The 27,790-nt window shown below is 29.7% G+C and overlaps 14 protein-coding genes across 14 annotated transcripts; 6 read left to right on the top strand and 8 right to left on the bottom strand. All coding sequences in view use genetic code 12, as the record gives it.

Annotated features, from left to right (window-relative positions):
• Window positions 1–1,563: 1,563 nt before the first annotated feature.
• RPL7 (Rpl7p) lies at window positions 1,564–2,346 on the bottom strand (the record flags this gene model as incomplete). Its single annotated transcript, XM_002545798.1, has 1 exon — window positions 1,564–2,346. One exon carries the CDS (start codon window positions 2,344–2,346, stop codon window positions 1,564–1,566), a length of 783 nt encoding a protein of 260 aa, XP_002545844.1.
• A 4,531-nt stretch (window positions 2,347–6,877) lies between these two features.
• Window positions 6,878–9,565, top strand: RFX1 (Rfx1p; the record flags this gene model as incomplete). Its single annotated transcript, XM_002545797.1, has 1 exon — window positions 6,878–9,565. One exon carries the CDS (start codon window positions 6,878–6,880, stop codon window positions 9,563–9,565), a length of 2,688 nt encoding a protein of 895 aa, XP_002545843.1.
• A 363-nt stretch (window positions 9,566–9,928) lies between these two features.
• On the top strand, window positions 9,929–11,896 carry CTRG_00623 (uncharacterized protein; the record flags this gene model as incomplete). The annotated part of the gene is made up of 1 exon (XM_002545796.1): window positions 9,929–11,896. The coding sequence occupies one exon, from the start codon at window positions 9,929–9,931 to the stop codon at window positions 11,894–11,896; it is 1,968 nt and encodes a 655-aa protein (XP_002545842.1).
• Window positions 11,897–11,900: 4 nt separating this feature from the next.
• Window positions 11,901–13,010, bottom strand: CTRG_00622 (TOR complex subunit; the record flags this gene model as incomplete). Its single annotated transcript, XM_002545795.1, has 1 exon — window positions 11,901–13,010. One exon carries the CDS (start codon window positions 13,008–13,010, stop codon window positions 11,901–11,903), a length of 1,110 nt encoding a protein of 369 aa, XP_002545841.1.
• Window positions 13,011–13,403: 393 nt separating this feature from the next.
• On the bottom strand, window positions 13,404–14,444 carry SIS1 (type II HSP40 co-chaperone; the record flags this gene model as incomplete). Its single annotated transcript, XM_002545794.1, has 1 exon — window positions 13,404–14,444. The coding sequence occupies one exon, from the start codon at window positions 14,442–14,444 to the stop codon at window positions 13,404–13,406; it is 1,041 nt and encodes a 346-aa protein (XP_002545840.1).
• Window positions 14,445–14,799: 355 nt separating this feature from the next.
• CTRG_00620 (ketoreductase) lies at window positions 14,800–15,852 on the bottom strand (the record flags this gene model as incomplete). The annotated part of the gene is made up of 1 exon (XM_002545793.1): window positions 14,800–15,852. The coding sequence occupies one exon, from the start codon at window positions 15,850–15,852 to the stop codon at window positions 14,800–14,802; it is 1,053 nt and encodes a 350-aa protein (XP_002545839.1).
• A 228-nt stretch (window positions 15,853–16,080) lies between these two features.
• On the bottom strand, window positions 16,081–16,905 carry CTRG_00619 (uncharacterized protein; the record flags this gene model as incomplete). The annotated part of the gene is made up of 1 exon (XM_002545792.1): window positions 16,081–16,905. The coding sequence occupies one exon, from the start codon at window positions 16,903–16,905 to the stop codon at window positions 16,081–16,083; it is 825 nt and encodes a 274-aa protein (XP_002545838.1).
• Window positions 16,906–17,159: 254 nt separating this feature from the next.
• On the bottom strand, window positions 17,160–19,709 carry KIP1 (Kip1p; the record flags this gene model as incomplete). Its single annotated transcript, XM_002545791.1, has 1 exon — window positions 17,160–19,709. One exon carries the CDS (start codon window positions 19,707–19,709, stop codon window positions 17,160–17,162), a length of 2,550 nt encoding a protein of 849 aa, XP_002545837.1.
• A 280-nt stretch (window positions 19,710–19,989) lies between these two features.
• Window positions 19,990–20,406, bottom strand: CTRG_00617 (uncharacterized protein; the record flags this gene model as incomplete). Its single annotated transcript, XM_002545790.1, has 1 exon — window positions 19,990–20,406. One exon carries the CDS (start codon window positions 20,404–20,406, stop codon window positions 19,990–19,992), a length of 417 nt encoding a protein of 138 aa, XP_002545836.1.
• Window positions 20,407–20,727: 321 nt separating this feature from the next.
• CTRG_00616 (Rab family GTPase) lies at window positions 20,728–21,375 on the top strand (the record flags this gene model as incomplete). Its single annotated transcript, XM_002545789.1, has 1 exon — window positions 20,728–21,375. One exon carries the CDS (start codon window positions 20,728–20,730, stop codon window positions 21,373–21,375), a length of 648 nt encoding a protein of 215 aa, XP_002545835.1.
• A 128-nt stretch (window positions 21,376–21,503) lies between these two features.
• Window positions 21,504–21,971, bottom strand: CTRG_00615 (uncharacterized protein; the record flags this gene model as incomplete). Its single annotated transcript, XM_002545788.1, has 1 exon — window positions 21,504–21,971. The coding sequence occupies one exon, from the start codon at window positions 21,969–21,971 to the stop codon at window positions 21,504–21,506; it is 468 nt and encodes a 155-aa protein (XP_002545834.1).
• A 393-nt stretch (window positions 21,972–22,364) lies between these two features.
• Window positions 22,365–22,844, top strand: CTRG_00614 (uncharacterized protein; the record flags this gene model as incomplete). Its single annotated transcript, XM_002545787.1, has 1 exon — window positions 22,365–22,844. The coding sequence occupies one exon, from the start codon at window positions 22,365–22,367 to the stop codon at window positions 22,842–22,844; it is 480 nt and encodes a 159-aa protein (XP_002545833.1).
• An 888-nt stretch (window positions 22,845–23,732) lies between these two features.
• HSP60 (chaperone ATPase) lies at window positions 23,733–25,442 on the top strand (the record flags this gene model as incomplete). The annotated part of the gene is made up of 1 exon (XM_002545786.1): window positions 23,733–25,442. The coding sequence occupies one exon, from the start codon at window positions 23,733–23,735 to the stop codon at window positions 25,440–25,442; it is 1,710 nt and encodes a 569-aa protein (XP_002545832.1).
• A 337-nt stretch (window positions 25,443–25,779) lies between these two features.
• Window positions 25,780–27,747, top strand: RRN11 (Rrn11p; the record flags this gene model as incomplete). Its single annotated transcript, XM_002545785.1, has 1 exon — window positions 25,780–27,747. One exon carries the CDS (start codon window positions 25,780–25,782, stop codon window positions 27,745–27,747), a length of 1,968 nt encoding a protein of 655 aa, XP_002545831.1.
• Window positions 27,748–27,790: the final 43 nt, after the last annotated feature.

Raw genomic sequence — 27,790 nt, 5'->3', positions numbered from 1 at the left:
TACCAATTTCAAAAGGTTTTATACATTTAAGTATCACTACCTGTTTATGATCCCATTAATTCTTCCATAATTTCTTTACATCTGCTTAATTACCGCCCTGCTGTTAATAATATTGTTGATATTGACATTGTACTTCCTTTCATTTACTCTTTGTCTAGCCGCAAGTTCCTTAATCTGTTTTTTTTTTTTAGAACAATAAGTGATTATTTGTCATTTATCTACTGGTTTCGATTCGTTTATTCTGGTGCTTTCTATCTTTATACCCAATTACTACTCCTATTTTTTATTTCAATTAATTATCCAGAACCTCCACATGTAGTTGAATTATTCCATATTTCCCGGGTAGAAGTCAATACTTTTGCCCCTTCGTCTTCCTTTTTTTTTGATTTTAATAAGCCTTCTCCATTGTTCTTAATAATAGACGTTATCACATGAAGTCGAGGAATACGGACGGGTAGGAATATCATGTTTAGATTAAAGTTATTCCGAGAACTTATCAACTTATTCTTTTACATATTATCTTTATTGCGATAAACCTTCTCGATACATTTCTCTGTTAGGGGATTTTTACTTTTTAGCTTCCCTTTTTAAAGTTCAGGCAAGTAACTTCCTTCTCTTCCACTATTCACTTCCTTATCATCCATCTCTTATCTCACTCTTTCTCATATCAATTTGCTCCCCCCCACATACACATGCATAATAACTACTCATTGTTTTCATCATCAATGCTCCATATACATATGATTAAACAATTTCTTGAAATTTGTGGGATGAATGAACACATACTCAAAGAAATTACAAAACAGGTAATTGTGTAGTTTCATACTTATAATAATTATATTGATAGAAACAATATCTGGATTTGTACAATTACTCAACATAAATAATTATCTTCATTGTTTCTATTTTAGGTCATATCTCTTTTGATATTTATTATATTTTAATCCTTAGTTCAGATCGTTCACCTCCACTTTCTCCTCATCGTTGTCATTTAAATAATAATATTATTATTATTCTATTAATTGGATCTCATGAATTTGGAGGATAATGGATGGGGAATTTAAGTTAGTAATTACGGGATAATTATTATAATTATCATACCTTAGCACGGCGTTTCAGTCACTATGTTATCAATTACGAATTAAAATCCTAAGTTTTATCATTCGCAATTATGGTTATATAAGCGCTTAATTCAACTAGATCCAAAATCCAAAATCTAAAAAAACCAATAAATCTTCAATTCCCTTGTCTAATGCATTCTAAACCTTGGTGTGTGAGTGTGTGTGTGTGTGTGTGAGTTTTTTTTTTTTGGTTTTTCGTATCTGTATACTTTTACATTTTATTGTTTGGGTTCTAAATCCCCATTTTTGAATTGGATAAAGATTCCGAAATGATCTTGAATCTAGATCTAGTCATTCAACATATACGAATTATTGCAAACAAAACAGAACAAACAAAATAAAATAAAAACGATTTTCTTTATATTATATATATGTATATTCTTTTAAACTTATTAATAGTATCAAAATTTAAACATTGATTTATATCCTTGAAAATTATGGATCACAAATAATCTTCAATTTTGAATTCTTGATTACTCATTCTTGCAAGTTTAGCTTCAGGACCCCAACCATTTATTGGAGCATTTAATCTAAATGGTTGTAACCAATTTGTAATTTTAATGAAATTTCCACTAGTATTAAAAATTTCAAAAATTAAATCTTCAACACAACATAAACCTAAATCATCACCAAATTTTTCTTCAACCAACAGATTATCATCTAATTTGATTATTTTTTCTTCTTCTTTTTCATCATCATCGGTTTTAGTGGTGATTTTAATGGTTGCTCTTTGTTGGAATAATTTTCGTATGGAATTTAAAGATGGTGATCCAATTAATACATAAGGTTCAATTAATTTCAATATATTTTTGGTTTTTTCACTTGATTTAATGAAAACTCCAGTATTAATTTTAGTTAATCTTAAAACTTGTAAAATTTGTAATACTTTATTTGGAATTTTTAATCCCTTAGTATTTTGATTTGGAATTCTAACAACAAATAATAATTTATATTCTTGATTACCTTCACTATCATCTACTTTCTTTTCTTCAACAACATCATTATGCTGATTTTTAATTAAATTTTTAATTCTTTTTCTTTCTAATTCATTTGATTTATGATTACTTATTAAAGTTTCAGGTCTAATAAATTTAGTTCTTTTCTTTTTCAATGTCTTCTTGAGAATTTGTCTTTCACGGATTTGTTCTTGTTTTTCTAATCTTTTTCTATCAGCATTTTTCCTTTTACGTAAAAGAATTTCTGGATTTGAATTTAATATAGCCATGATGCTGTGGTTTGGTTCTTAATAGTTACTTGGGTTGGGTATTGGGATAGAGAGATGAGATGTTTAGAATTTTTTTTTTTTTATTTTGGCGATGAGAAAAAAAAAATTTGGGAAAATGAGAAATGGTCGTGTAAACTGGGGAAATCATCCAACTGGTAGCATTTAGTATTATAATATTGGAAATCCCATTAAATGATTGATGATAAACAACCATCTTGAATGATGATCTAATCCAATTGTCAGTGTAACACTATTTAAAATGTACTACAGCACTGCTCTAATAATGGATATTATTTGGTATAATATTAAAATGTTGTTGACGAACCTCGTTCCTGAGAGTTGTATACTTGAATTTGGAATTGGTCCTCAAAAGAAGTATGACAACCAATTGTATTTATACCAAGAATGACTTAATTAAAATTGTCATAATAATTCTTTAGCATACTGTTGGCACTTATTCGTAATTATTTTATTGGTCCGATTCGTGTATTAACCATTTTTTGGCATTCTACAAATATACTCTTCCTTATTTGCAAAAACCAGTCATTAAACCTTCCGGAGTCAAATGTAATACCCTTAAATCTCACGAATTTATCGACTGATTCGGTATTCTATTGTGAGATTCGATTACCTTTGCTACAGAATTTTATTACACTGCGAGTAGACCAATCACCATGAAGTGTAGTAATATCCATAACGGAGATAACAGATTCTTCGTAATGGATCTTGAACAAGATCCATTCCCTTTTGAAAAAAAAAAACGAACTAAAATCATGTCATAATTCTTATCAAACCAAAATCAGTAGACATTACTTGACAATACTTGACTTATTGAAAAACAAAAAAATTCATCTTGCATGAAAGAGAATTTTATTCCAAAAGTATCGTCTAAATTCTTGTTGAAAATTTTTCTCTTTTTTTTTTCAATTTGATAATTAACAAATATGATCTCATAGATAAATACATTTACCGAATAAATCATGATTGAATTGTTGGCTTCTCTTGTATATGTTTTGATCTATCTTAAACTATTTCTTGTCTTCTTAAAGAAACAATCGTCATGATCCCCTTAGCTAACCGATTCCTCCCCTTAACGAAAGTAAAGGTTCTAGATCAAGGTTGTAAAGTTGTCCCTGCATGAAAAACATATCCTTTGTTTATTTTGATTTTGTTCAACTATAAATTTAATTTCCACAACTTTTTTGATTCGGGAAAAAGACAGAATTATACTTTTTTTTTTTTTTCATAAACTCAAAGTAGAATATCCATTGACTAATTAGGCAGCTTAGATCACGATTGAATCTGATGTATGATTCGTAAAACGGAAATTGACGATTTAGTCAAATAAAATTACACATTCTTTTGAATATTTATAACCCCGAATTTTTTACTGTCAGTATGACATTTCATACATTCATAGGAAGAAAGACCCTGTGAGTTACATGAATCGAGTTATAATATTGATGAAATTGGAAGTTATCTTCTTAAATATGTATTTATTCGCCACGTTTCATGCACGTCATAGACAAAATGGAAATTATTATTACACCAATTATTATTCTTTCGTTTCGGGAGGATTGTTGTACAGATCAAATTATGGGATTATTAGTAAAAATAAAAAAAATATTGAAATTCAGAATAGGATTGTTCCCAGTAATAAAACAAACATCAGATCAATAGAGTAAAGTAAAATAAAAGTGAAATCAATATTTATGACAATGCATGTATATTTAAACTTTTTCGTTAACTCAAGTGTGTTTCAGAATATACAGAAACACGTTTGATTCAAATTACATGTCAAATTTTAAAACCAATTAATTATTCTATATATCATTACGGGATACAGAGAAATCCCACTTTTCGTATAAAACCATTAGATAGTGTATATTCCAACACCTCCAGAATATTTCCCTATTTGTTCACTTGAATAGAATTTCAATTAAGAATAATCATGTGTTTATAATTTCACAAAATCAATATGCAAGTAGGACACCGTGTCTATGTATTGTAAATCCCTTTTTCTTTTCATGCCTAAATTCATTCATTCATTCATGCATTTATTCATGCATTGTCGATCTTTTATGCCTTTTGTTTTCTTGAAAAAAACGTCTTAATTTGGATAAAATATCGAGACGCTCGAGAAAACCAGACAATGAAAATGAAAGTGAAAGTGAAATTGAAATTGAAATTGATCTCTATAAATTTGTTCTTTTAATACATCTAAGAATTCACAATTTGATCGAAAGTTCATTGTTATTGTTGTTTGTTAAAAACACGATCAGAATGATTTTCTCAAATGGCTCCAAAATTAAGAATTGTTGCTTTTATGTTTTTTTTTTGCTAGCCTAAAATCCCCTTGGATGCACTTTGCAACACATACAAATTGTTACTTTCATTTGGTTAAATATACTAAAAAAACTGAATAGTTTGTTCAAGGTTTGAAAACCCATCCATACACAGTAGTTTGTCAATTCAACATGTTTGTAAATCCTGATAAATGATACTAAATGACTAATGAACATAAAAGAAACGGGATTGAATGTATTTTCATGTTTATCAATGGTCATCTTTTACTAAAATTTAAATCAAGCAAATATGAGCAATTGGTTACACTGTTTACTTATATCTCATAGTTTCAATATCATTTTGATTTGAATTATTAGAATAAAAAGAATAGGAGCAAAAACAAACCTAACACAGAATCCATACATGGTGTCCGTTGTAGTGGTGTAATTTTATATTTGCGCGTTCATGGAACCTCTTAGCAAATAATAATGTAATAGGCTTGGTTGTGAAATCAATCACAAAGGTGGATATGTCTATCGAATTGAATGTATACCTTCGGCGGATACACATAGCAATCGTTTGAATAAGTAACAAAAATAGATTGGTTTGAATTTTTACTACTCTGATTTTTGATTTTGTAAGTTATACGAATCGGTACATAATGAACCTCGTGGAGCAAAATCAAAGAAATATTCTAATAAAAAGTAAAGGATGATGAGGAAGAAGAAGAAGAAGAGGGGTGGACATTGTATTGGTAGTGTTGGTGATATTTAGACAATCCTCTTTAAATAAAAAATGAATGATGATGATAATATTAAAGATTAAAGATTAAATATAAATGTTACAGTTTCCATTATTTAATGAAATATCAACTTTCTTTCTTGCTGATGTTTTACTTCTTCTTGATTATTCACAAACTCATAAGTATTAAATCAATAAACGATTTGAATACATACTTTGGAATTTCTAATTATTAATTGATCTCCAATTTAGATCGTACATTCCCCCAATTAAATATATTTTTGAATTTGGCTTTGACTTTGTCTTCCTAAGATTTGATTTACATCCATAATAGGGAATAGTGGGATCCTTCCTTTCTTTTCATACTCGAATTCGAATTCAAATACTACAAAGTTCCAAGATCAACAACATATTTATAACCCAACCTGCATAATAACGGAATAAGAGAATACTAATTAAAAGGAAATCAAGTAATAAATAAAAAAAGCAAACCCTCTATAACCTCAATTTCAGGTGACTTTATGCATATTACACATGTACATATTCAATCTTTTTTATTTAAAGAAATCAAAACAAACATCCAAATCAAGCAATAATCGACCCTTCTTTTCATAAATCATTTTGCTGATTTAAATTAATTACTTTCCATAAATTATTATCCATTATACATTCTAACAATATTAAAAAAAAGAATCAAGAGGCAGGTATTTTGCATTCGAAAATTTTTTTTGAATGTTTTGATTTTTAATGTCCCACAGGTTTATTATTGAAAGAAAAAAAAAAGTATATAAGAAATCAGAAGAAAGATCATTAATTGAATTTCATAAAAGCAATTGAGAGTGAAACCAGTATTATCAATCATATCTCAAAGCCTGACAATTCTAAAACAAGTGATTACATCATAATTAATAAATCAATCACCATCTCATTTGGGCGCAAGATTTTTTTTTTTTTTTCCTTTTTTCTTTTTAGTTTGAGATCAAAAGGAGGAAATCCCAACAAGGCAATTTTAGAAATCAAACAAGAATCATACACACACACACAGAGATTGAGAAGAGTGGATTTAATACAAGAAACTACTACTAATAACAAAACAAGTGATATCACGTGGAACCCATTGACATTTAGAAAAGATATTCCATCCAACCTTTTGGCAGGTTACATTTTTATTTATTAAATTTTAAAAATTAGATCATAATTTCTTAATAATTATTTTTATTACCAGATCAAAACTCAAAGGGAAATAAAGGAAAAAGGAACATCGTGGGTTTGTTTGTTTATTATTATTATTATTATTATTACTAATCTTTTCATTTTTGGTTAATATCATTTCATTTACATGTTCACCACCACCATCATCATCATTACTACTATCGCAAGATCAAGATCATCATATTGTTATTTTTAGAAAGTGTATTCCCCTTTTTTTCTTTGTTTGCAGTAAATCTACATACACACACACACATACACATTTATATTATACACACACTGATTTGTTATATTAATGAATTTAAATCAGCCACATCAAGGTAATTCACTTGAAGGAGAAGATAATATACTGCATCATCAACAACAAATACAAGATCAGCAACAATTATCAATGTCTAATCTACCCAATTCTTCTACGTCTTCATCAATACAACCCCACATTCATCAACCAACACATCCACAATTAACTCCCTATCAAAACCCGCCACAACCACAACCATCCCCTTCTAATTCATCTTATGTTAAACTGATGGACATGAATCAGCAGTACAATTCCCCAAATCAGCAAACACAGCCACCACTTCCTCCACAGGGGCAATATCAAAGTAATAATCAACAAACTTCTCCATCCAATTATTATACCCAACCAATTTATAACCCACCTCTTCCTCCACTACCGGCTCCAGTATCATATCAACAACAAACACAACAACTACCGACAACAACCATCACCACCACCACTAGCACATCATCAGCATCACAAGTACCACAACAATCACTGTTTCAATTTGATTATTCTCATTCATATACTACCCAACAGTCACATAATTTCCCTTCAACTTCATCAAATACCCTGTTATCTAATAATTTCCAACCTTTCCAACCAATACATGAATCATCTGCTCCACAACAACCACAAGTTCAGGATTCCTCAGTAACACAGAGGAGAAAAAGACCAAGACGACTGGATTCAATACATTCAAATACCGGAGAAAATGAACTAAAACAATTGGCTTTAAAATCGTCTGATGTACCATTATCTGATTTAGCTCATAAAATAAAACAATTGGAAAATGATGTAATATCGCATACTTCAACATCAACATCAAATTCAAATTCAGATCAGTCTAAATTGAAAGAAAATAAAGAAACTCAACGACTGTTATTTGGCATGGTTTGGCTATTAAATTCTTGTGAATTATCCCCTACTGCGGTTATACCAAGAAATAGAATTTATGCCAGATATGTTCAAGTCTGTGCTGATAATAGCTTAGCTCCAGTTTCTCCTGCAAGTTTTGGTAAATTGGTTAAAATTTTATATCCAAATATAACTACTAGAAGATTAGGTATGAGAGGTCAATCAAAATATCATTATTGTGGTATTAAACTCAATGGGGATGAAAATATGCAACTGCAGTTGTTAAGTTTACAACAGCAACAAGCTGAAAAGGCCCAAAAACATTTACAACATCGTCATAGTCGTCAAAGTAGTTTACTTAGTGGATATTCTGGTCAAATTCAATCTCCTGCTTCATCACCAAATTCAACAGGTTCATTTGAAGATACTCCACCAGCACCAGCACCACCACCTCAACATCATCATCAACAGACATCACAACCTCATACACCTACTTTTACACCAATAAATTCTCCAAGTATTTTATTTTCAGCTACTTTAAATGATCAGCTTCCCCTGGTTCTGCATATGAAGTATATTCCAAATTTATTTCAGTTATTAAACAGCAATGCTGATCCGAATTCCAATCCTTATACTCCTATACAATTACCGTCAATTTATCCTTATTTAACCCAAGATGTTGATTATGATATTGCAGATACATTATATTCATTATATAAAGTACATGTCAATGCTATTTTTGAATCACTTCGATACATGCAATTGAAGAAATTATTTTCAAGTTTTAACAATTTCAATAGTATTCTTACTGCTCCGGTTTTCAAGCTTTACACCACTGATTCAGTTATAGATTGGATTATGCGATGCGATTTAATCATGTATAAGAAAATGATTCGAATGTTGACTAAATTACAATTGCAATTATTAATCCCACAAGAGCAATTATACCAATTGAAACAAATATCTAATGGATATATTAAATCATTGGCATCATCATTAGTTAATTCAAAAGTTTCGGTTAATTTTGTTATAATGAAATTAAAATTAGCTAAACATTTTATTAATTTATTAAATCGATTAATTAAAGTGATTGAAACTGGTCAACCTGCATCAAGAATATTAACTGATGATGCTGAGAAAAACTCCATGATTCAAGATTGGATGAAATTGAATTTACTGGAAGTTATCAATAGAGAAATTCCTTGTGGTGATAAAAATATTGATAATTTAAATCAAATTTTAATTAATGATGTGATTCAATTAATCAAACCTGACACTTCATCTGGTAACAATACAGAAGAAGATTCAATTAATCCAACTTTAACAATGAATAAATTTGCAAATTATGTATCAAATTTACCTTCAAGATTTCCTGATGTTAATGCAAGATTATTTCTAATATTATCTTCAAATTTATTAACCACATGTTTAAGAGAAATCAGTTTACTGGGAGGAGAAGGATTTGGAGCATGGTGGATCGTTAGATGTTGGGTTGATGAATATTTAGCTTGGTCATTTGAAGTTGGTGGATTTTTTCAAGATGATCTTCAAGAGGCAATGGAGCAACAGCAAAGACAGCAGCAGCAGCAACAACAACAACTACAAGAAACCCCAAATTTATTACAACAATCAGTAGATCAACAACTGTCATCAGATTATCAATTACAACAGCAACAACAGCAGCACCAAGAGGAATCTGGAGATATGATTTTTGGAAATATTGATTTATTGGAAACATCATTTGATCTTGATTCCAAAACTCTAAGTCAACAATATTCTCAACAAAATCAAGCAGCTGAATCATTATTAAATTTCGATACAAATATAGATAATTTGTTAAACTAAGAAGATGGTTATTATCGTAAGATACGTGAATGGTTTATATTTATAGAGTTTGTTAGCATTTATTTTTCATAATTATTATTTCTTTCTGAAATTGAGGATGAATATTTAGTATATCCTTCATTTTTTCTTTTGCATTTTCATATTGTATTATCAAGTTTTTATATATAGGTTTTGTATTAGATTTAATTTAATTAATAATCTTCATCTTTTTTTTTTTTTTTTTGTTAGCATTACAATTATTTGATGGTGGTTTGCTTGTAGTGGTTGCAAAAAATAACAAATGACAACCATAAAATTGACAACCGTAAAATTGACAACCAAAAAAAAATAAATTATGCAATGTAAGAAAAGAAAGACAACCAAATGGCAACCAATCAGCAACAACCGTTCAATGAGATAGACAACATCCTTGTAACTTATAATTTATCACCCACATCAATCGAATCATTAAAATCAATAGATGAATCAGAATATTGGAAACGTAAATTAATCCAACTTTTAATTATTCAACCAATTTATATTTTTCCCAATGATGAAAATTCAACAAGATTAATTCATGATGGTTTATCAGATGGGAATATTTGTATTTATGGCAAAGAGCTCAAACCCGGTAATAGAGGAATTAGAAGTTGTAAATATTCATTAGCTGGTTCGATAATTATGAAAATTAATCCAAAAGTTGTATATTATTATAATGAGAATAATATAGATGGTGAAGATACAAAAATTTGTGATTATTTGATTAAATTTGAAGATGTATTATTATCATATTTAAACAATAATAGTAAAAAATTTGTAAATGTTGATAAAGGGATAATGTATTTGACATTAAGATTGTTGTTTGTCTATTTGAATGATGATGAATTTCAATTGAAGTTGTGTAATTTATGCACCCATCAAAGAGATATTAGATTAGATAATGAAAAGAGATATATTCTAGAACCAATCAAGAATATAATTATCAATTCAATCAAAGATTTTTTAAATAATCATGATATTGGGAATTCATTAATTAAAAAAAATTTAATTAAAATTAATAAAAAAAATTGGAAATTTATTGATGATTTAATATCAATTATTTTTATAAATTATTTTAATCTATTTAATTTTAAAAAACAGCCTTTTGCAATTTGTCTTGATCCTGATTTTTCCCTTATTAATCATTCATGTTTACCAAATTGTACTCAGATTACCAATTCAACTAATGAATTTCATGTTGTTAATACTTTACCAATTTTTGAAAACGAAGAAATTACTGTTACTTATATACCATTAGGATATCCTAAAGAAATTCGAAATTATCAATTATCACTGCAATTTTATTTTCATTGTCAATGTAAATTATGTAAATTTGATGATAATAATGATCCATTTTTCAATATTCAATGTAATAAATGTGGAATTAGGATTAAATCTCCTTCATTTAAATTAATTTTAACTTCTCCCAATCTTGCCATGAGACAACATATTTGTATTAAATGTTTAAATAATTTAAATCAATTAACATATCCTAAAAATATTAAAATTAGAAATTTTTTCATGTCGTTAATAATTTTTTATAAAAATTTAATTGGGTTATCATTTAATGATCAAGATTATTTTAAATTTTTAAATAAAGAATTTGTTAAATATATTGAAAAATTCACCCTGTTTGAATTAATTAAAATGTTAAGTAATGGGATTTATCAATTTGAAATTCCAAAATTAAGAAAGAACTTAATTAAAAATTTAATTGAAATTATTGTAAATGATAAAGTTTTCCCATTACATACTTTTCCATTTAATTTAATAATTAGAGAATTAGATAATATTGAAAATGAATCATCAAGTGTTATTTCATCAACCGATGGAATATCAAAATTACAATTAAAACTTCAAAGAATATTTGGTGTTGATATACCTTCTGATTTAACTTCAATGCTAAATTTTGATAATTATTTGTTTTTAGATTTAGCGGATTTATTATTTCAAATTATCAAATTTATAATTAATCCCAATTTTATCACTAAATCAAGGGAAATATCAACTTTATTCAATGGTAGCAATAATTCAAATAATTTGACCCTTGGAATATTTTGTCAATGTTGTTTTTATTTTTATAAACAAGTTAAATCAATTAATGAAATTGATTTAATTGAAGAGAAATTAATTGAACTATTGAAAATTTATCAATCAATTGAATTGACTGAAAAATTAACCATACATTATTGTTTACATGAATTGTTTAATTTTGGAGGATTATATATTAAAATCACTGAGTCTCAATTTGCTATTAAAAGCGCTATTGGATTTTTAATTTATTTTCCTTTAGATAAAGATGATTGTCTATAATATACTATACATCATTTAATGCCACACACACAGCACCTTTATGATGTCCATTATACTGTCTTACGGTTTCACTATTTGATAAATCCCATAATCTAACATAATGATCAGAACAAGCAGTTACTAAATAAGCACTATCTGCACTAAAAGCACAATCCCAAACCCAACGTTGATGACCTTGTAAAGTAGTTTCCAAATTGAAATTTTGTTCAGTTGACCAGATTCTAGCAGTATGATCAGCTGAACAAGTAGCCAAATGTTTCATGTCTGTAGATAATAATACTCTTGTAATATATTTCAGATGAGATCTAAATTTAGTCACGGGAGTTAAATTGGTTAAATCTTTTTGATTTTGCATCTTCCAAACATAACAATTACCTTTGCTATTACCAGCAACTAACATTGACCCATCACTAGCAACACTAAGAGAATTTATAGGTACATCATCCTCAGGGATTAAATGATGAGTACATTGATTTTCACCAAGATCCCAAACTTTTATATTACCATCTTGATCACAACTTATTAACTCCCCTTGATTTGGATGAATAACAACTTCATTTACTGGACAATGATGTTTATAATTTCGCTGTACACTAGGTGATCTAACATCCCATACTTTAACAGTCCCATCTTCCAGTGATGTAACCATCCATTTATTATCAGCTTGAAATTGTAAAGATGTAACATTAGTAGTATGTCCTTCAAATGTCATTACTGGATTATTATTTGAATTGTTTTGTCCTGTATTGGATGTTGATGGTGGACCAACCATTGCATTTGGATTATTATTATTATTATTGTTAGCATTATTATTATTAGCTATTGTTGTTGTTGTTGTGTTATTTGTTACATTTGTTGATGCATTTGTTGACGATGATGATGACCCAGTATTTATATTACCATTAGGTCCATTACCTGAATTACCTGTTTGTCGTATATCATATAATCTAACATATGGATTTCCGGCTGCTGCTAAAAATCGTTTATCACTAGTTATTTCTAATCTATTGACTTGGGATTCTGTATGTTGAATTGTTCTTGAACAAACTCCTGTTAATGCATCCCAAAATCGAATTGTATGATCATATCCTGCTGATGTTAAAATAACTGACATCTTGATTTAATGATTGCTGTTGTTGTTGTTGTTAGAGTAGTGGACCTGTTGTAATAGGTAATCGAAATTGTCGTGATTTTTTTTTTTTTTTTTACTTTCTCGTTTTGTTGTTGGTTAAGGTTTCAAATTATCGCGAATTTATTTCAACCATGTTCTAGTGTTGATAACAAATGATAAATGTTGGTTTCTTTTAATGATAAATAATCCATAGCGACGGGGTTACCTTGATGATAGTAATAACGAATCATAAAAGAATTACTAAAAGATTAGAAAAAAAAATAATATATATATATACATTTAAAGTACCCAATATTTCCTAAATCATGAATTTTTTTTATATAATTATTATTTCATTCTATTATTGTGAACAGATAATGTCATATTTAAATTGAATCAAAAGTTTTCTTGTATAGCTTGTTTTTGAGCTGGTGTTAAAGAAGTTGGATAATCAACTTTGTAAACTATTTCTAAATCACCTCTTTGACCAGGTGTTTTACTTATTGGCATACCTAAACCTGGATAAGTTGAAACAGTACCTGGTTGTATTGGTTGAGTTCTTGATAATGGGATTCTTCTACCATCTAAAGTAGTAACATCTCTTTCAAACCCACATAAAGATTCTTTAAATGATAATGTGACATTCATTTTCAAATTATTACCATCTCTTTTAAATACTGGGTTTGGTTTTTCTTCAATGACAAATTGAATAGTTTGTCTAGCACCACATTCAGGTTGATAATCCCCTTCATTTGCAAAATTAATCTTTGTACCTGATTTCCAACCTGGTTTAATATTAACTTCAAGGATTTTTTGTTCTTTTGAACCATTTGAATTTTTTCTAGTAATTTTTAATTTCTTAGTAGCACCTTTATATAAATCTTCCAAAGAAACTCCCAAAGGCATTGATACAACATCAGGTTCAGGTCTTGCTTGTTGTCTACCAAATCCACCTGGCATACCACCACCAGCTCCTCCTCTAAAACCACCAGCTCCACCAAATGGATTACCACCACCACTTGAACTAAATGTAAAACCATCATCTCCCATACCAAATCCACCCATTTGACTAAATATATTAAATGCATCAGCTTGTGAAAATCCTCCACCTGAACGGAAACCACCTGGTCCACCTGAACTGAAATTGAAATGTGGTCCACCTGCTCCACCACCGGCACCACCAAATGGATTGCCTGCATCAGCAGCAGGAGCATTACCTCTAGCTGCTTCTAAACCATAATTATCATATACTTCTCTTTTATCGGGATTAGATAATATATCAAATGCTTCAGAAATCTCTTTAAATTTCTCAGTATCACCTGTTGGTTTATCTGGATGATATTTCAATGCTTGTTTTCTATATGCTTTCTTAATTTCTTGTTCACTTGCGGAAGGATCTATTCCTAACAAATCATAAAGTTTCTTTTCCTTAACCATTGTAATTGTAACTGTAACTGTAGTTGTTGTAGTTGAGTAATACTAAATAATTGTAATATCAATTGACAATAAAAATAAAAAAAGAAAGAATTAAAAAAATATATAATCTAATTTTTTTTTTTTCAATCAAGGGGAAAGAAGGAGTAATAAGAAGAAGAAGTCTTTGTTGGCTTTGGTTGAGTTATATTCTGTTTTTAGTTGTGATTTTAAAATTAGAGCAAACATCTTTCCCATTCCATCAAACGAGAAAAATCAACAACGAAAAAAAAAAAAAAAATTGTTCGAAGATTCTTTCATCTTCTAGAATCTTCTATTCCTCATATACACAGGTACAGATGTAGTTATCCTATACAAGCTAATCGTTCTTTTCAGCAGCAGCAGCAGCTAATCTGGCAGCCTTCTTCAATGCCCTGTGACGAATGGATTGGTGCATTTGCAAGTTCAACTTGTTGGCGATCTTGGAATAAACCCCAACAGTGCTTTCAATACCAAATTCCATTAAAGCATGACTCCAGTATGGGGTACTAGTAGCATATCTTTCTTGAGCACCTCCACGACGTCCAACGCTACTCAATGTAGATCTAACAAATTGTTTTGGATTTGGAATGGTGACAGATGAACGTTTAATCTTGGACATGGCTGAGGTGACCAAGTAAGAAATAACCAATTCAACATCAACATTATCTCCAGCTAATTCACCTGCTAATGCAGAAGACCAAGATTGTAAGAATGCCTTTGAACCAGAATAAGTAGCCAAATAAGGAGTTGGCAACAATCCACCAAATGAGCCCATGGTTAAAATCAATCCTCTCAAACTCTTTTGTGGACTTCTTTCAACGGTTGAAACAATAACTGGAGCAACAATTTGTGTGATTCTTAAAGTAGCTGTGTTATTAATAGTAATGATATCTTTTAATTCTTTCTTAGTAGTTTCCAAAAATGGAACAGGAATAGAATGTGATTGTCCAACATTATTAATCAATACAGTAATAGGTAAATCAAAAATAGCTTTTTCTAAAGTCAAATAATTCTCTTCGTCATCAGTAGAAGCATCAAATGCAACAATTTTAGTGTTAACTTTATAAGTAGTTTCAATTTCTTTAGCAATTAATTCCAATTTAGATTGAGTTCTAGAAACTAATACAATGCTTAATCCTTTCTTAGCCAATTGTAATGCATATTCTTTACCAATTCCATCAGATGCTCCAGTAACAACAGCCCATTTACCATTGCCTGCTCCATATTTACTGAAATCAACAGCTGGAGCAAGGAATAAATCATAAATTAATGATCCAAATTTAAGTAAGAAAATAGTTAAATTTAAAACACCGATTAATAAAGCAAAAATCAATCCAATTTGAACCAATTGGTTATCTGAATAAGTATTAAAGAATTGAGTAAATGACATATCGTGTCGTTGAATCTGATGAAACAAGAGAAGAAAGTTTCAGCCAAGGAGTGTTTTGCTTTGTTTGAAAATTTTCTAAATGGCGAGAATTCACCAAACGGGTAAAAAAAAAATAAAAATATCAATCCTCCTTACAAAAGAAAAATTTAATTATCCGTTATATTCACGTGATTAAAAGTCACACGTTCATATACTATAATAATACACATATATACACACACAGATTGTTTATAAATAAGTAAACTCTTCTAGTTTTTCATTTGTTAATTCAACATGTAAACTTTCTCTATCAATTTGTTTTTCAAGAACAGACATTGACAATTCCAATTTTAATTTAGATTTCTGTAAATCACTTATACTTGAATCGATTTTTCTTAATTCATCATAATTGGTTTCCAATTTATTTTGAGTGGTTTCATCATCAATTTGTAAAATATTTATCCATGGATTATTAAAATTTTTGATTTTATTATCTTGCATCATCATCATTTGATCTTTAAATGATCTATTTGATCCATTTAAACTACCACCTCTTCCACCTCTATAACTTCCTCGGAAATTACCACCTCGAAAAGATCCACGATGAAATCCAGATGAACCAGGTCGCGAGTTATTCATATTTTCTTCCCCTTGTTGTTGTTGTTGACCATTAGATGATTCATTCTCTAGATTGTTATTATTATTATTAGTAGTAGTGGTGTTATTATCATATCCAGATGAATTATTTCCATAATATCCTTGGTCACGATATCCAGAATATGATCTTCCACCTCTACCACCATGATGGTTATAATATCCACCACCTCCATATCCTCCATGTTTATGTCCATAATATCCATTTCCACTACCTCCTCTATAACTATTATTATTATAATATCCATTATTTCCTCCTCCTCTTTGACCTCTATATGAACCTCCATTACCACGACCATGACCTCTATATCCTCCACCTCGATAGTTATTCAGATAATATTCATCTCTTCCATATGAGTTATATGAATCATAGCCATCTTGACTATTATTCTGATTGTTGTTGTTGTTGTCAAATGACATGTTTACGTTGTATCAAAGTAATAAAGAGCAAAAAGATAGGTAAAGCAATTTTTTTTTTCTCACAGTTTTTTTTTTTTACAATCACTTTATATAAAATTGGTTATTATCCTTTTGTACACGACCTTAAATGAAGAATACCAATTGATGCAAATTGTATCCATTGCTAGAAATTGTCAATAATACAATAATTATACATATATATATTAATTAAAATCGAGAAAGAAGTTTTTTTTTAAAAAAGAAAGAGATATTATCTAATTGGAAACATTATCTAAAGTATGTAAAATTTTTCTCCGCTTAGCACTCAGCAGATATTCTGTTTCTGATTTCAGTCTTTGTAAACTAGGAATTCTAGTTGGTGAAGTACCAGCACTTCTATGTACTCTCACTGCTCTTGAAGGAGATAATGAAGGTTTATTAAATTGTGAAATATTAGAAGTATCTTTAATTGGTGATATTTTAACTGTATTAGCATCAAACTGTTGGATTTCATTCAATTCTTTATCTATCTTATCCAAATTAGTTTCAATCATTTCATTATTTTGTTTAATATTAGTTGTTATTTTTGACAATTTGCTAAAATTTGGATGATTTGATAATTTGATTTTATGGTCTTTTAATTGGTTCATTCTCTTGAAAATTTCATCACTTGTAGATATGCTTTGTAACTTAGTTTTACAGTCTTGATGAATTCGAGTATTAGATTCTAATTCTTTTTCTAATTTAGGTAATATTGTTTTTATTTGATCATTCCATGTATTTTCCATTTTTAATGCATTGGCTCTTTCTTTTGAAATTTCTTCATTTGATATTTCACGATAATCTTTCATAACTGTATCTATTGTTCCTTCAATTTCGTTCATCATTAAGTTTTTAAAATTTTCAACTAATGGTGAGAAATTATTAACAAGTAAACTACCAAGACGGGAGTTTAAAGTTGTTCCAAGATTGGCCAAATAATCATCTTTCAAAAAACCTGATAATTTTTCATTAACAATACCAAAATCTTGAATAACCTCTTGAGTTCTAGTATAAAAATCTTGTTGGAATGTTAATAGATTATCGAAATTTTGTTTAAAAGTAGTAATATAATTTGTTAAATCCTGATTCATCACTTCGCCAACATTCTTCTGATACTCTTTAACTTGTACATCTATTTGTGTCTGATAATCATGTAATTGTTTACCAAGTTCAGATTCAAAATTAGTCAATTCATCTACTGAGTCATTATCTGTCTGTAGTTTCTTGATATCACCAAGATATCCAATAGATGACTTCAAATGATTGGATAATAAATTAACCAACATATTGGCAGAACTGGATGATTTTTCAAATGCTCTTTTCAATTTCTCATTCAAAGCAGATATGGTTGCTTGATTGTCATTATTAGTGTTCACAGCTTGGCGATACTTTTTTTCAATGGTATTCAATTTTGTCTTATAACCCAGAATTTCTTGTTTCAACAGATCAATTTCCTCTTTGTTTTCTAATTTGGTAAACTCTAGGGTTGCAACTTTGGCCTTTAACAGTTCGATTTTTAATTTATCTTCCCTTTCTTGAGTTTTCAAAGCATTATTTTCTTGAATAAGTTTATCATAATTTTCAGCATCCAAATAAATACCATTTTTGTTTCTTGTAGCAATCAAGTCCATATTCATTTGAGTCAATTCCTGAGCCAAATTCTTCACCAATGTCTTCTTCAATATTACTTCTGAATCATGACCAACCCGTGGTGTATTCTTAACATTCTTGGCTTTACTAGCATAATCTAATGTTGAACAAGTTTCCAGGAAATTGACTTGAGCAGGAGATATAGTAGCAATTAAAGTTGTCTTTGTATTCCCGCCCAAGGAATCCTGTAATATATGAGTTAATTTAGATTCTCTATAAGGTATATGCAGCAATTTCTTTTCATTCAATGAATTTATCACACGACCCAACGTAAGCAAAGATTGATTTATCCCACCAGCTTCTTTAACTATTGACCCTGATCTACTAATATTTTCTGATCCTGCTAAATCCACAAGGTTCATTTTGGAAATTCTGTATAATGAATCATCATCTGAAGGGATTTTCTGGAATAATTGTACTGAAAATATAGTATGTGATCGAGATGAAGAATCGTTTAAATTAGTACTACTAGTTTTCTTTTTCTGTAAACCCATTTTCAAATATTTAATACCTTGATTGTAATCACTAATACAAAATTCTGTTAGATTCTGGATTCCAATGGATTTACTTTTACCTATTGTCTTTTCATGAATTCTAAGCTTCCTATTATTCCCATTTCCATTACTCAACAAATCAATCAATTCTTCATTATATATTTCCAAATATGATATTTTAACCATATAGTCTTGTTTATTTTCATGTTCAAGTTTATTCAATTTCTCAAATAGTTCAAATAACAACCTAGGTATTATTCCTGCAATATCTGAATTTTCATCAAGAACATTATTATTATCCAATCCACTCATAGTATAGGTTTTACCAGTCCCAGTTTGGCCATAGGCTAATATTGTGACATTGATGCCTTGTAAAAAATCCGATAGTAAAGGGTGGCCAATTTGAGAATATATCAAAGATTGATCAGCTTGTGATCCATATATTTGATCAAATTTATAAGTTCTCTTCTGTCCATTTTCTAAAGATGGGGATGTAGCACGAACAGGTTGATTTAAAGTAATGTATGGTTCAGTTATTGAAAAGTTATCATTGGATAATTCCACAACTATAGGGGATTTTGCTGTTATTTCTTGAGAATTTCGTCCTCGACATCTAACTATCACTTGAATATTTGACATGTTATACAAGAATACCCCTTAAAGAAAAGTTGTAGCTATTGTTGATTGTTTTGATAGAGTATGTTTTGATTTCCAAAAATTTTTTTTGTTTTGTTTGTTTTGTTTTGTTTTGTTTTGATTTTTTGTTTGATTTGGTTTGGAGTGGTGCAGTGCAGTGCAGTTCATTTGCCCATACAAAAAAAAAAAAAAACGCGACACTGAAAAACGAAAAAAAAAAAAAAATGAGACACGCTATATGCAGGTATATATTAAACTATATAGACATATGACAACATCCAGATTAGTCAAAGAAATCATCATCATCATCACCAAGATCATCGTCATCATCAAGGACATTCTTTCTATCAAATGTAATCTTAGTTTGTTGTTTTTGTTGAGTATCTCTACTAATACCATCCAAGATTTGCACAACATCCTTTTCCGTCAATTTTTGACGAATTTGACCCATTGAATACAATTTCAAGATATAATTCTCAACAGCCTGAGCCCTGTCTGGTCTAACAATTCTTACTCTACTCAATCTTTCTCTTGCTTCAGTTTCTAAAACTCTTCCTAAAACACTTGCTGCCATGCTATTATTAGCCAGTTGTTGTGGATTTGAGCCACCATTTCCTGATGAACTTCCTCCTCCACTGGCATTCTTCTGTAGTTCTGCTAATCTTGCTTGTCTAATTGCATTTAATTCTGCGTCATCCATGATTGTTTTATGTTAGTCTTGTCTTGAAAATGAGGATCAACTTGCCTTCTATTAGTATCACTTGTGACATCTTCATTAGAATTTTTTTTTCTTTTTTCTTCTTCCCTCAACATTTTGTTCTCGCCAAAAATGCCACCAAGCCATAAATGAAAAAAGAGAAAAAAAAATGATTAAAAATTAAAGAAAAAGAAAAACAACTGCAATTTGCCTGGATTGGGTTTGATCTAGATCAATAAACATACCGACTAATACTTGATAATAATATTGTTATTAGAAAGATAGAGATACTTATATAATTAATATCGTTCATTGTTTCAAATCATGAGTTCAGACAAATCAAATTTACTAAAGAAATACAAGATTGTTTTCCTTGGAGATCAAAGTGTTGGTAAAACTTCATTGATCACTAGATTCATGTATGATACATTTGATGAAACATATGCTGCTACTATTGGTATTGATTTTTTATCTAAAACTATGTATTTAGAAGAAGGTAAAACTATAAGATTACAACTATGGGATACTGCAGGACAAGAAAGATTTCGATCATTAATTCCATCATATATTCGAGACTCACATGTTGCTGTAATATGTTATGATATAACTAATAAGAAATCATTTGATAATTTAGATAAGTGGATTAAAGACGTTAAATTAGAAAGAGGTGATGATGTTATAATAGTATTGGTGGGTAATAAACTGGATTTAGCAACTGATAAACGACAAGTTAGTTTAGAAGATGTTGAAATTTTACAAAATAAAATTGGTGCTAGATTTTTCATTGAAACTTCTACAAAAGCCAATCATAACGTCAAGTTGTTATTCAAGAAAATTGCCCAATCATTACCTGAATTTAATCAAGATGAAAACTCTGAAGATGCTAATAACAAAAATAATCATCCAGAAACTGTTGATATAAGTATTGACAATAATACAGACACCAATCAAGGTTCAAGTACATGTTGTTAAACATCATTATTAGACGGGATATGAATAAATGTACATTTTTAAACAAGCACTACCTACAAAAACAAAGCAGTAATTAGAAAACAATGAAATTATATAAATATATATATAGTAACAACAATCTTAAATGATTATATCAACTCAAATTCATGATTTGCATTCTGTATGCTTAACGACAAAGAATTTAGCTGTTTATCAAACTCATTTGAAATCTTATGATACTTCACAACATCGGCATACGCCACATCTTTTATTTTCTTATTACTATATCCTCGAGTTATGATACCGTTATTAACAATTCTAGAAGCCGAATAACGTAGGGCTTCAAGTTTACTTACATCTGCCAAAGCTTGGGTCATTGATCTTGGTGTGGGATTATCTAGATATTTAAATTTGATGATATTATTAGTTGTTTGAATTCTTATTGATAATTCAATTAATTCTTGTAAAAGATCTTCATATTCTTGAAATAATTGATTTGGATCAAATGGAGGTTCATCACCTTCTTGTGCCTGACAACATTTTTCTATCAAAACAGATAATTCATTTGTTTGTTTGGTTAATTGTGATTGTAATTTTAATGCTTCTATCAAATTCATGATTTATAATGTATATGTATAGTAACTCGATAGAAAATTAAATTACAAAAGAAGTGATTTGATAGTAGGATATAAATATAGTGGATTCAAATCTTGTTTGTTATTGTTTTGATGACTAATCGCGATAGTTTGTTGTTTATTTGTTGTTGTTAGTCATATTATCTGTTTATTATAGATACTATTGCTATCTGCATCGTCAAGATGATGACTCACTTTAACTTACAAACATTATCAGGTCATCTTGTATACTAAACAGACTAGTAAGGAGATGTATAAAGAGAGTTAAATAATGTGGGGGTATAAATACGGGGTTATTTCTCTCTTTCTCAAAACCCCGTTTCAATTCTTTTAAATCATTAGCACAAACAAACAATCATAATCACCAACTATAACATGAAGTTAGCAGAAGCCTTGAAACTACGAGAAGTGTTAAATTCAGAAACTTCTAGAATAGACTCAAAAATTCGTCAATCGTTGATTTTACAAGAAGGTAAAACTCCATTATATAATGTTGATAAAAAATATGACGAATTTGTTGCTAAAACTACTGAATTGTACCGACTAGCAATGTCCACAAATTATACAAATAACACTGTTGAAATAAAAGATGGAACACTTTGTCTAACAAAGGCAAAGACTATTGGTGAGGTTTTAATACACCGCAAGTTCTTGAAGAAAAAGTTAGAGCTACTTGAGAAGATTGTCGAAAAGGGCCAAGAGAAAGACTTGGAATCCATAGATGAAATACGGTTTAAATCATTTGTTGACATTGAAGTATATGATACTAAAGCTGAAGATGTAAGAAAACAAATTCAAGAATTGGATACAAAACTACAGGAACTTACTTGGGAAATTGATTTGATTGAGATTTAAATTTGTATTATTATCACACTAGCATTTTGTTGGTACTAATTAACTTTTTCCTTTTCTTTCCTTTCCTTCCAACCACCTCCCCCCTATTACCTAATAGTTCTATTTTTCAATTATTTTTATCAGTTATTCAGTAAATTATTATTATTCAGATTCAGTTATTCAGTTTATAAACAGAAAAAATTATCATATTTTTTTGAAAACTTTGATTGTTTCCTTTTGTCTTCTTCGGGAGCAAGAGGTTTCGATTTGGAAGGGAGGAAAGGAGAAGAAGAAGAAGAAAAGTGGTTAATTGGGAGGGTGGGTCTTGGGGACAATTGTTATAGTGCAATATATAATCATTATTGTAAATAAGAGTACGTAAAAAACGTTGTAGAATTTATGAATGTAAATCCGGGGTATCGAATTATTTTTCGTACAGAATATTGACCAATTTATATTCAAAATCAAAACAAAATCAATTTCTATTGGTAGCTGTAAAACCAGGATGATTTGAGAATTGCCGTCCTGTGTTTCTCAATGCATTAGTTTATACATTTTGCACCCAAACTATTATATACGACTGGTAAACCATATTGATTAGTCATAAAATAAACCCAACTTTCCCCCGGGGGCCAGGGTACACGACCATAATAAATTATCACCACCACAGAATTTTCTGGAAAAATTTTTTTTCTGTTGGTCGCTCTCGTCTCTAATCCCGCCCTCCTCAAACCAGCGAGGTGCCAGTCGTCTTCTTCTTCCTTTGTCCGCTCAAATATCCGAAATTTTTCATCAACTCAGAAAATTTTTCTTTCTTTCAATTTACTTCTTTTTTTTTTTTAATTGAAAAAACTCTTACTGTTGTTGAACACATTTTAGTATCATCATCATCATTGTTTTGAATTAATCATGTTAAGATCCAACACTAGATCATCTATCAAGACTTTTGTTCGTCACTTGTCCCACAAAGAATTGAAATTCGGAGTTGAAGGTAGAGCTGCCTTGTTGAAAGGTGTCAACACTTTAGCTGATGCTGTCTCTGTCACTTTAGGTCCAAAGGGTCGTAATGTTTTGATTGAGCAACAATTTGGTTCTCCAAAAATCACCAAGGATGGTGTTACTGTTGCCAGATCAATCACCTTGGAAGATAAATTTGAAGATTTGGGTGCTAAATTATTACAAGAAGTTGCCTCCAAAACTAATGAAAGTGCTGGTGATGGTACTACTTCTGCCACCGTTTTGGGTAGATCCATTTTTACTGAATCCGTTAAGAACGTTGCTGCTGGTTGTAACCCAATGGATTTGAGAAGAGGTTCCCAAGCTGCTGTTGAAGCCGTTATTGAATTTTTGCAAAAAAACAAAAAAGAAATTACCACTTCTGAAGAAATTGCCCAAGTTGCCACCATTTCTGCTAACGGTGACACTCACATTGGTAATTTGTTAGCCAGTGCTATGGAAAAAGTTGGTAAAGAAGGTGTTATCACTGTTAAAGAAGGTAAAACTTTGGAAGATGAATTGGAAGTCACTGAAGGTATGAAATTCGACCGTGGTTTTATTTCTCCATACTTTATCACCAACACCAAGACTGGTAAAGTTGAATTTGAAAACCCATTGATTTTATTGTCTGAAAAGAAAATTTCCAGCATCCAAGACATTTTGCCATCCTTGGAACTTTCTAACCAAACCAGAAGACCATTGTTGATCATTGCTGAAGATATTGATGGTGAAGCTTTGGCTGCTTGTATCTTGAACAAATTGAGAGGTCAAGTTCAAGTTTGTGCCGTTAAAGCTCCAGGTTTCGGTGACAACAGAAAGAACACTTTGGGTGATCTTGCCATCTTGACTGGTGGTACCGTCTTTACTGAAGAATTGGACATTAAACCAGAAAATGCCACCATTGAACAATTGGGTTCCGCTGGTGCCATCACTGTTACCAAAGAAGACACTGTTTTGTTGAACGGTGAAGGTTCCAAAGAAAACTTGGAAGCTAGATGTGAACAAATCAGAGCTGTTATTAATGACACTGCTACCACTGAATACGAAAAGGAAAAATTACAAGAAAGATTAGCTAAATTGTCTGGTGGTGTTGCTGTCATCAAGGTTGGTGGTTCTTCCGAAGTTGAAGTTGGTGAAAAGAAGGATCGTTACGACGATGCTCTTAATGCCACCAGAGCTGCCGTTGAAGAAGGTATCTTGCCAGGTGGTGGTACTGCTTTGATTAAAGCTTCCAGAATTTTGGATGAAGTTAAAGAAAAAGCTGCCAACTTTGACCAAAAATTGGGTGTTGAAACCATCAAATCTGCTATTACTAAACCAGCCAAGAGAATTATTGAAAATGCCGGTGAAGAAGGTGCTGTTATTGTTGGTAAGATTTACGATGAACCAAGCTTCAACCACGGTTACGATTCTGCCAAAGGTGAATTCACCGATATGATTGCTGCTGGTATCATTGATCCATTCAAGGTTGTCAAGAACGGTTTAGTCGATGCTTCTGGTGTTGCTTCCTTGTTGGCCACTACCGAATGTGCTATTGTTGATGCTCCACAACCAAAGGGTGCTGCTGCTGCCCCAGCTGCTCCAGGAATGGGTGGCATGGGTGGAATGCCAGGTATGTTCTAAGAGTTTTGTTGATTAGACTACTCGTAATATTTATAATGACACGATCTGTAAATAGTATAAATTATTTTAAAATTCAGTTAATTTTTTTTTTTGTTCTTTGTTGAATCGAAACCGATTATTGATAATTGTATTAAGTTTCTTTTTCTTTATTTTTGTATTGATCGGTATAACTTTTCATCTTCTCATCTCAAAAGAAATCTTTAGAAAAAAAAAAAAAAAAATTCATAAACAATTGATCTTTTTGATTGATGGATCCATCTTGAACTTTATCTACAGACGACAAAGAAGAAGAAGAAGAAGTACACATTAATACTATGAATAGAAGACTACATACCCTATGTTTGAAGATATAACGTTTCGAAATAAAGACCATATTAGAGTGTCAAGAACCTCGAGACAATTATTAAGTAAATATAAAGAACTTAAAAAATTCACAGAAATTTATAAAAAATCAAATAATTCAAATAAACAAAAACTACGACGACATAAAGGGAAAGTATTGGAGATATTACATAATGAATTGAATAAAAAATTAAAACCTGAAGAAACGTATGAAATTTGGCATGATTTAGCTAATGTTTTGAATAAAAATGTTGCTAAGAAAGTTAGTAATAACAATACTAGAATGAATAATAAAAAAAAGAAGAAGACGAAAACAGATATGGAGATGATTATAGATAAAGAGAATAACAGTGATACTGTTATTGATAAAGTTAATTCATTTTTGGAAAAACTGGGAAATGGAGATATTGAAGAATTTGAAGAAAATGATCATAGATATGAAGAATATGATATTATAATGAGTAATAAATTGAATCAATTTTTAAATAATTTTGATAATTCAAATCGATTAAGTAAATCAAAATTTATAATTGAATCAAATGGTTTAGAAATATTACCTATTGAAGATGATAAAGATCAATCTAAATCAATATTTAATCATCATTTAAAAAATTTAACTAATTTATTACATTTACAAATAATGAAACAAAATTGGAAACAATCTTATAAAATTTTTAGTATATTAATTAGATTTCCACAAGTTGATTTAAGATCTATTTGGCCATTAGGTATTGAAATTTTATTACATATGAATGAAATTCATCAAAAGAATAATTTATGGTCATTAAAAGTTAAAAAATTTTTCAATTATTTATCATCGTTTTATCTGATTTCAAATGTTAATGCAACTACTAATTCAAAAGTGAATAATAGAAGCAATGTTGCTCCAGTTTGGAGATCAGGTAGTAAAACATTGACTCCAATGTATATTATTACTTCATTATGGTATTTATTTATTCTTCAAGATTATGAACAAGTTATGAATAGAATTAATGAATTAATTTTAGAACCTCCTTATAATTTAGAAGGTGTTTTATATTTTATTGCTAGTCTATGTTCATTATGTAATGGTTTTAAAATTGTTGAAGCTTGGAAAATTCAAAATGAAGATATGGTTAAATTTACAAATGAAATGAATCAACCAATAAGATCACAACATCAAGTATCAGAGGAGTTAAATAAAATTGAAAAAGATATCATGAACTATTTAAAAAAATGCACTGAATTGCAATTCATATTTCCTAAAGAACAAATAGAACAAGAGTTGAAACATTTACATCATGCAGTTCAAGAAAAGAAGAATATCACTAATGAATCAAGTTCAAGTGAGAATGAAGAACAAGAGAATGAATCAGATGATTTAGATTGGGGAGCGATTAGTTCCGATTCAAGTGAAAATGAGAATGAAGAAGAAGAAGAAGATGATAAAACAGAAGAAGCAAGGAATAAATCTCAAATATCATTATTAGCATCTAATCAACCAACTCAACTTGATGATATTAATTATAATCACTATAGTGATCATGATGAAGAGGATGAACAAGAAGAACACGAAACAGAAAAGGAATCAAGACGTGAAAGTTTAAAACAAATAGATATGACAGATGATAATATTACCATGAATGGACATTCTCTTGAAAAAGATGATGTATCATTTGATGAAATTCCAGCCACTCAGCCAATAATATTACCAGATACACAACCGATAGAATATCAGGATTATCAGAAAGATATAAACATGAGAGGAGAGGATGATGATGAAGAAGAAGAAGAAGAGGAAGAAGATTATGTAAATAACAATAATAATTTTGGATCTTTTGATACCAGAAGAAACAGTTTAGAATTATACAGTACAAAAAGTTCAAGTGTTGAACCAGATTTAAAAAGAAATATTCAATCTCAAAATGAAAGTCAACAAACAATGCTTGATTTTGATTTTGATTTTGATTCTGATTCAAATTAAAGTAAATAGAATTAAAATCAGTATTTATTATATATTATATATT

The sequence above is a fragment of the Candida tropicalis genome (genome assembly GCF_000006335.3).
Source record: "Candida tropicalis MYA-3404 genomic scaffold supercont3.1, whole genome shotgun sequence".
NCBI classification, from domain to species: domain Eukaryota; kingdom Fungi; phylum Ascomycota; class Pichiomycetes; order Serinales; family Debaryomycetaceae; genus Candida; species Candida tropicalis.
Note: the sequence above shows the minus strand (reverse complement) of the source record. Positions and strands in the feature narration are given on the sequence as shown.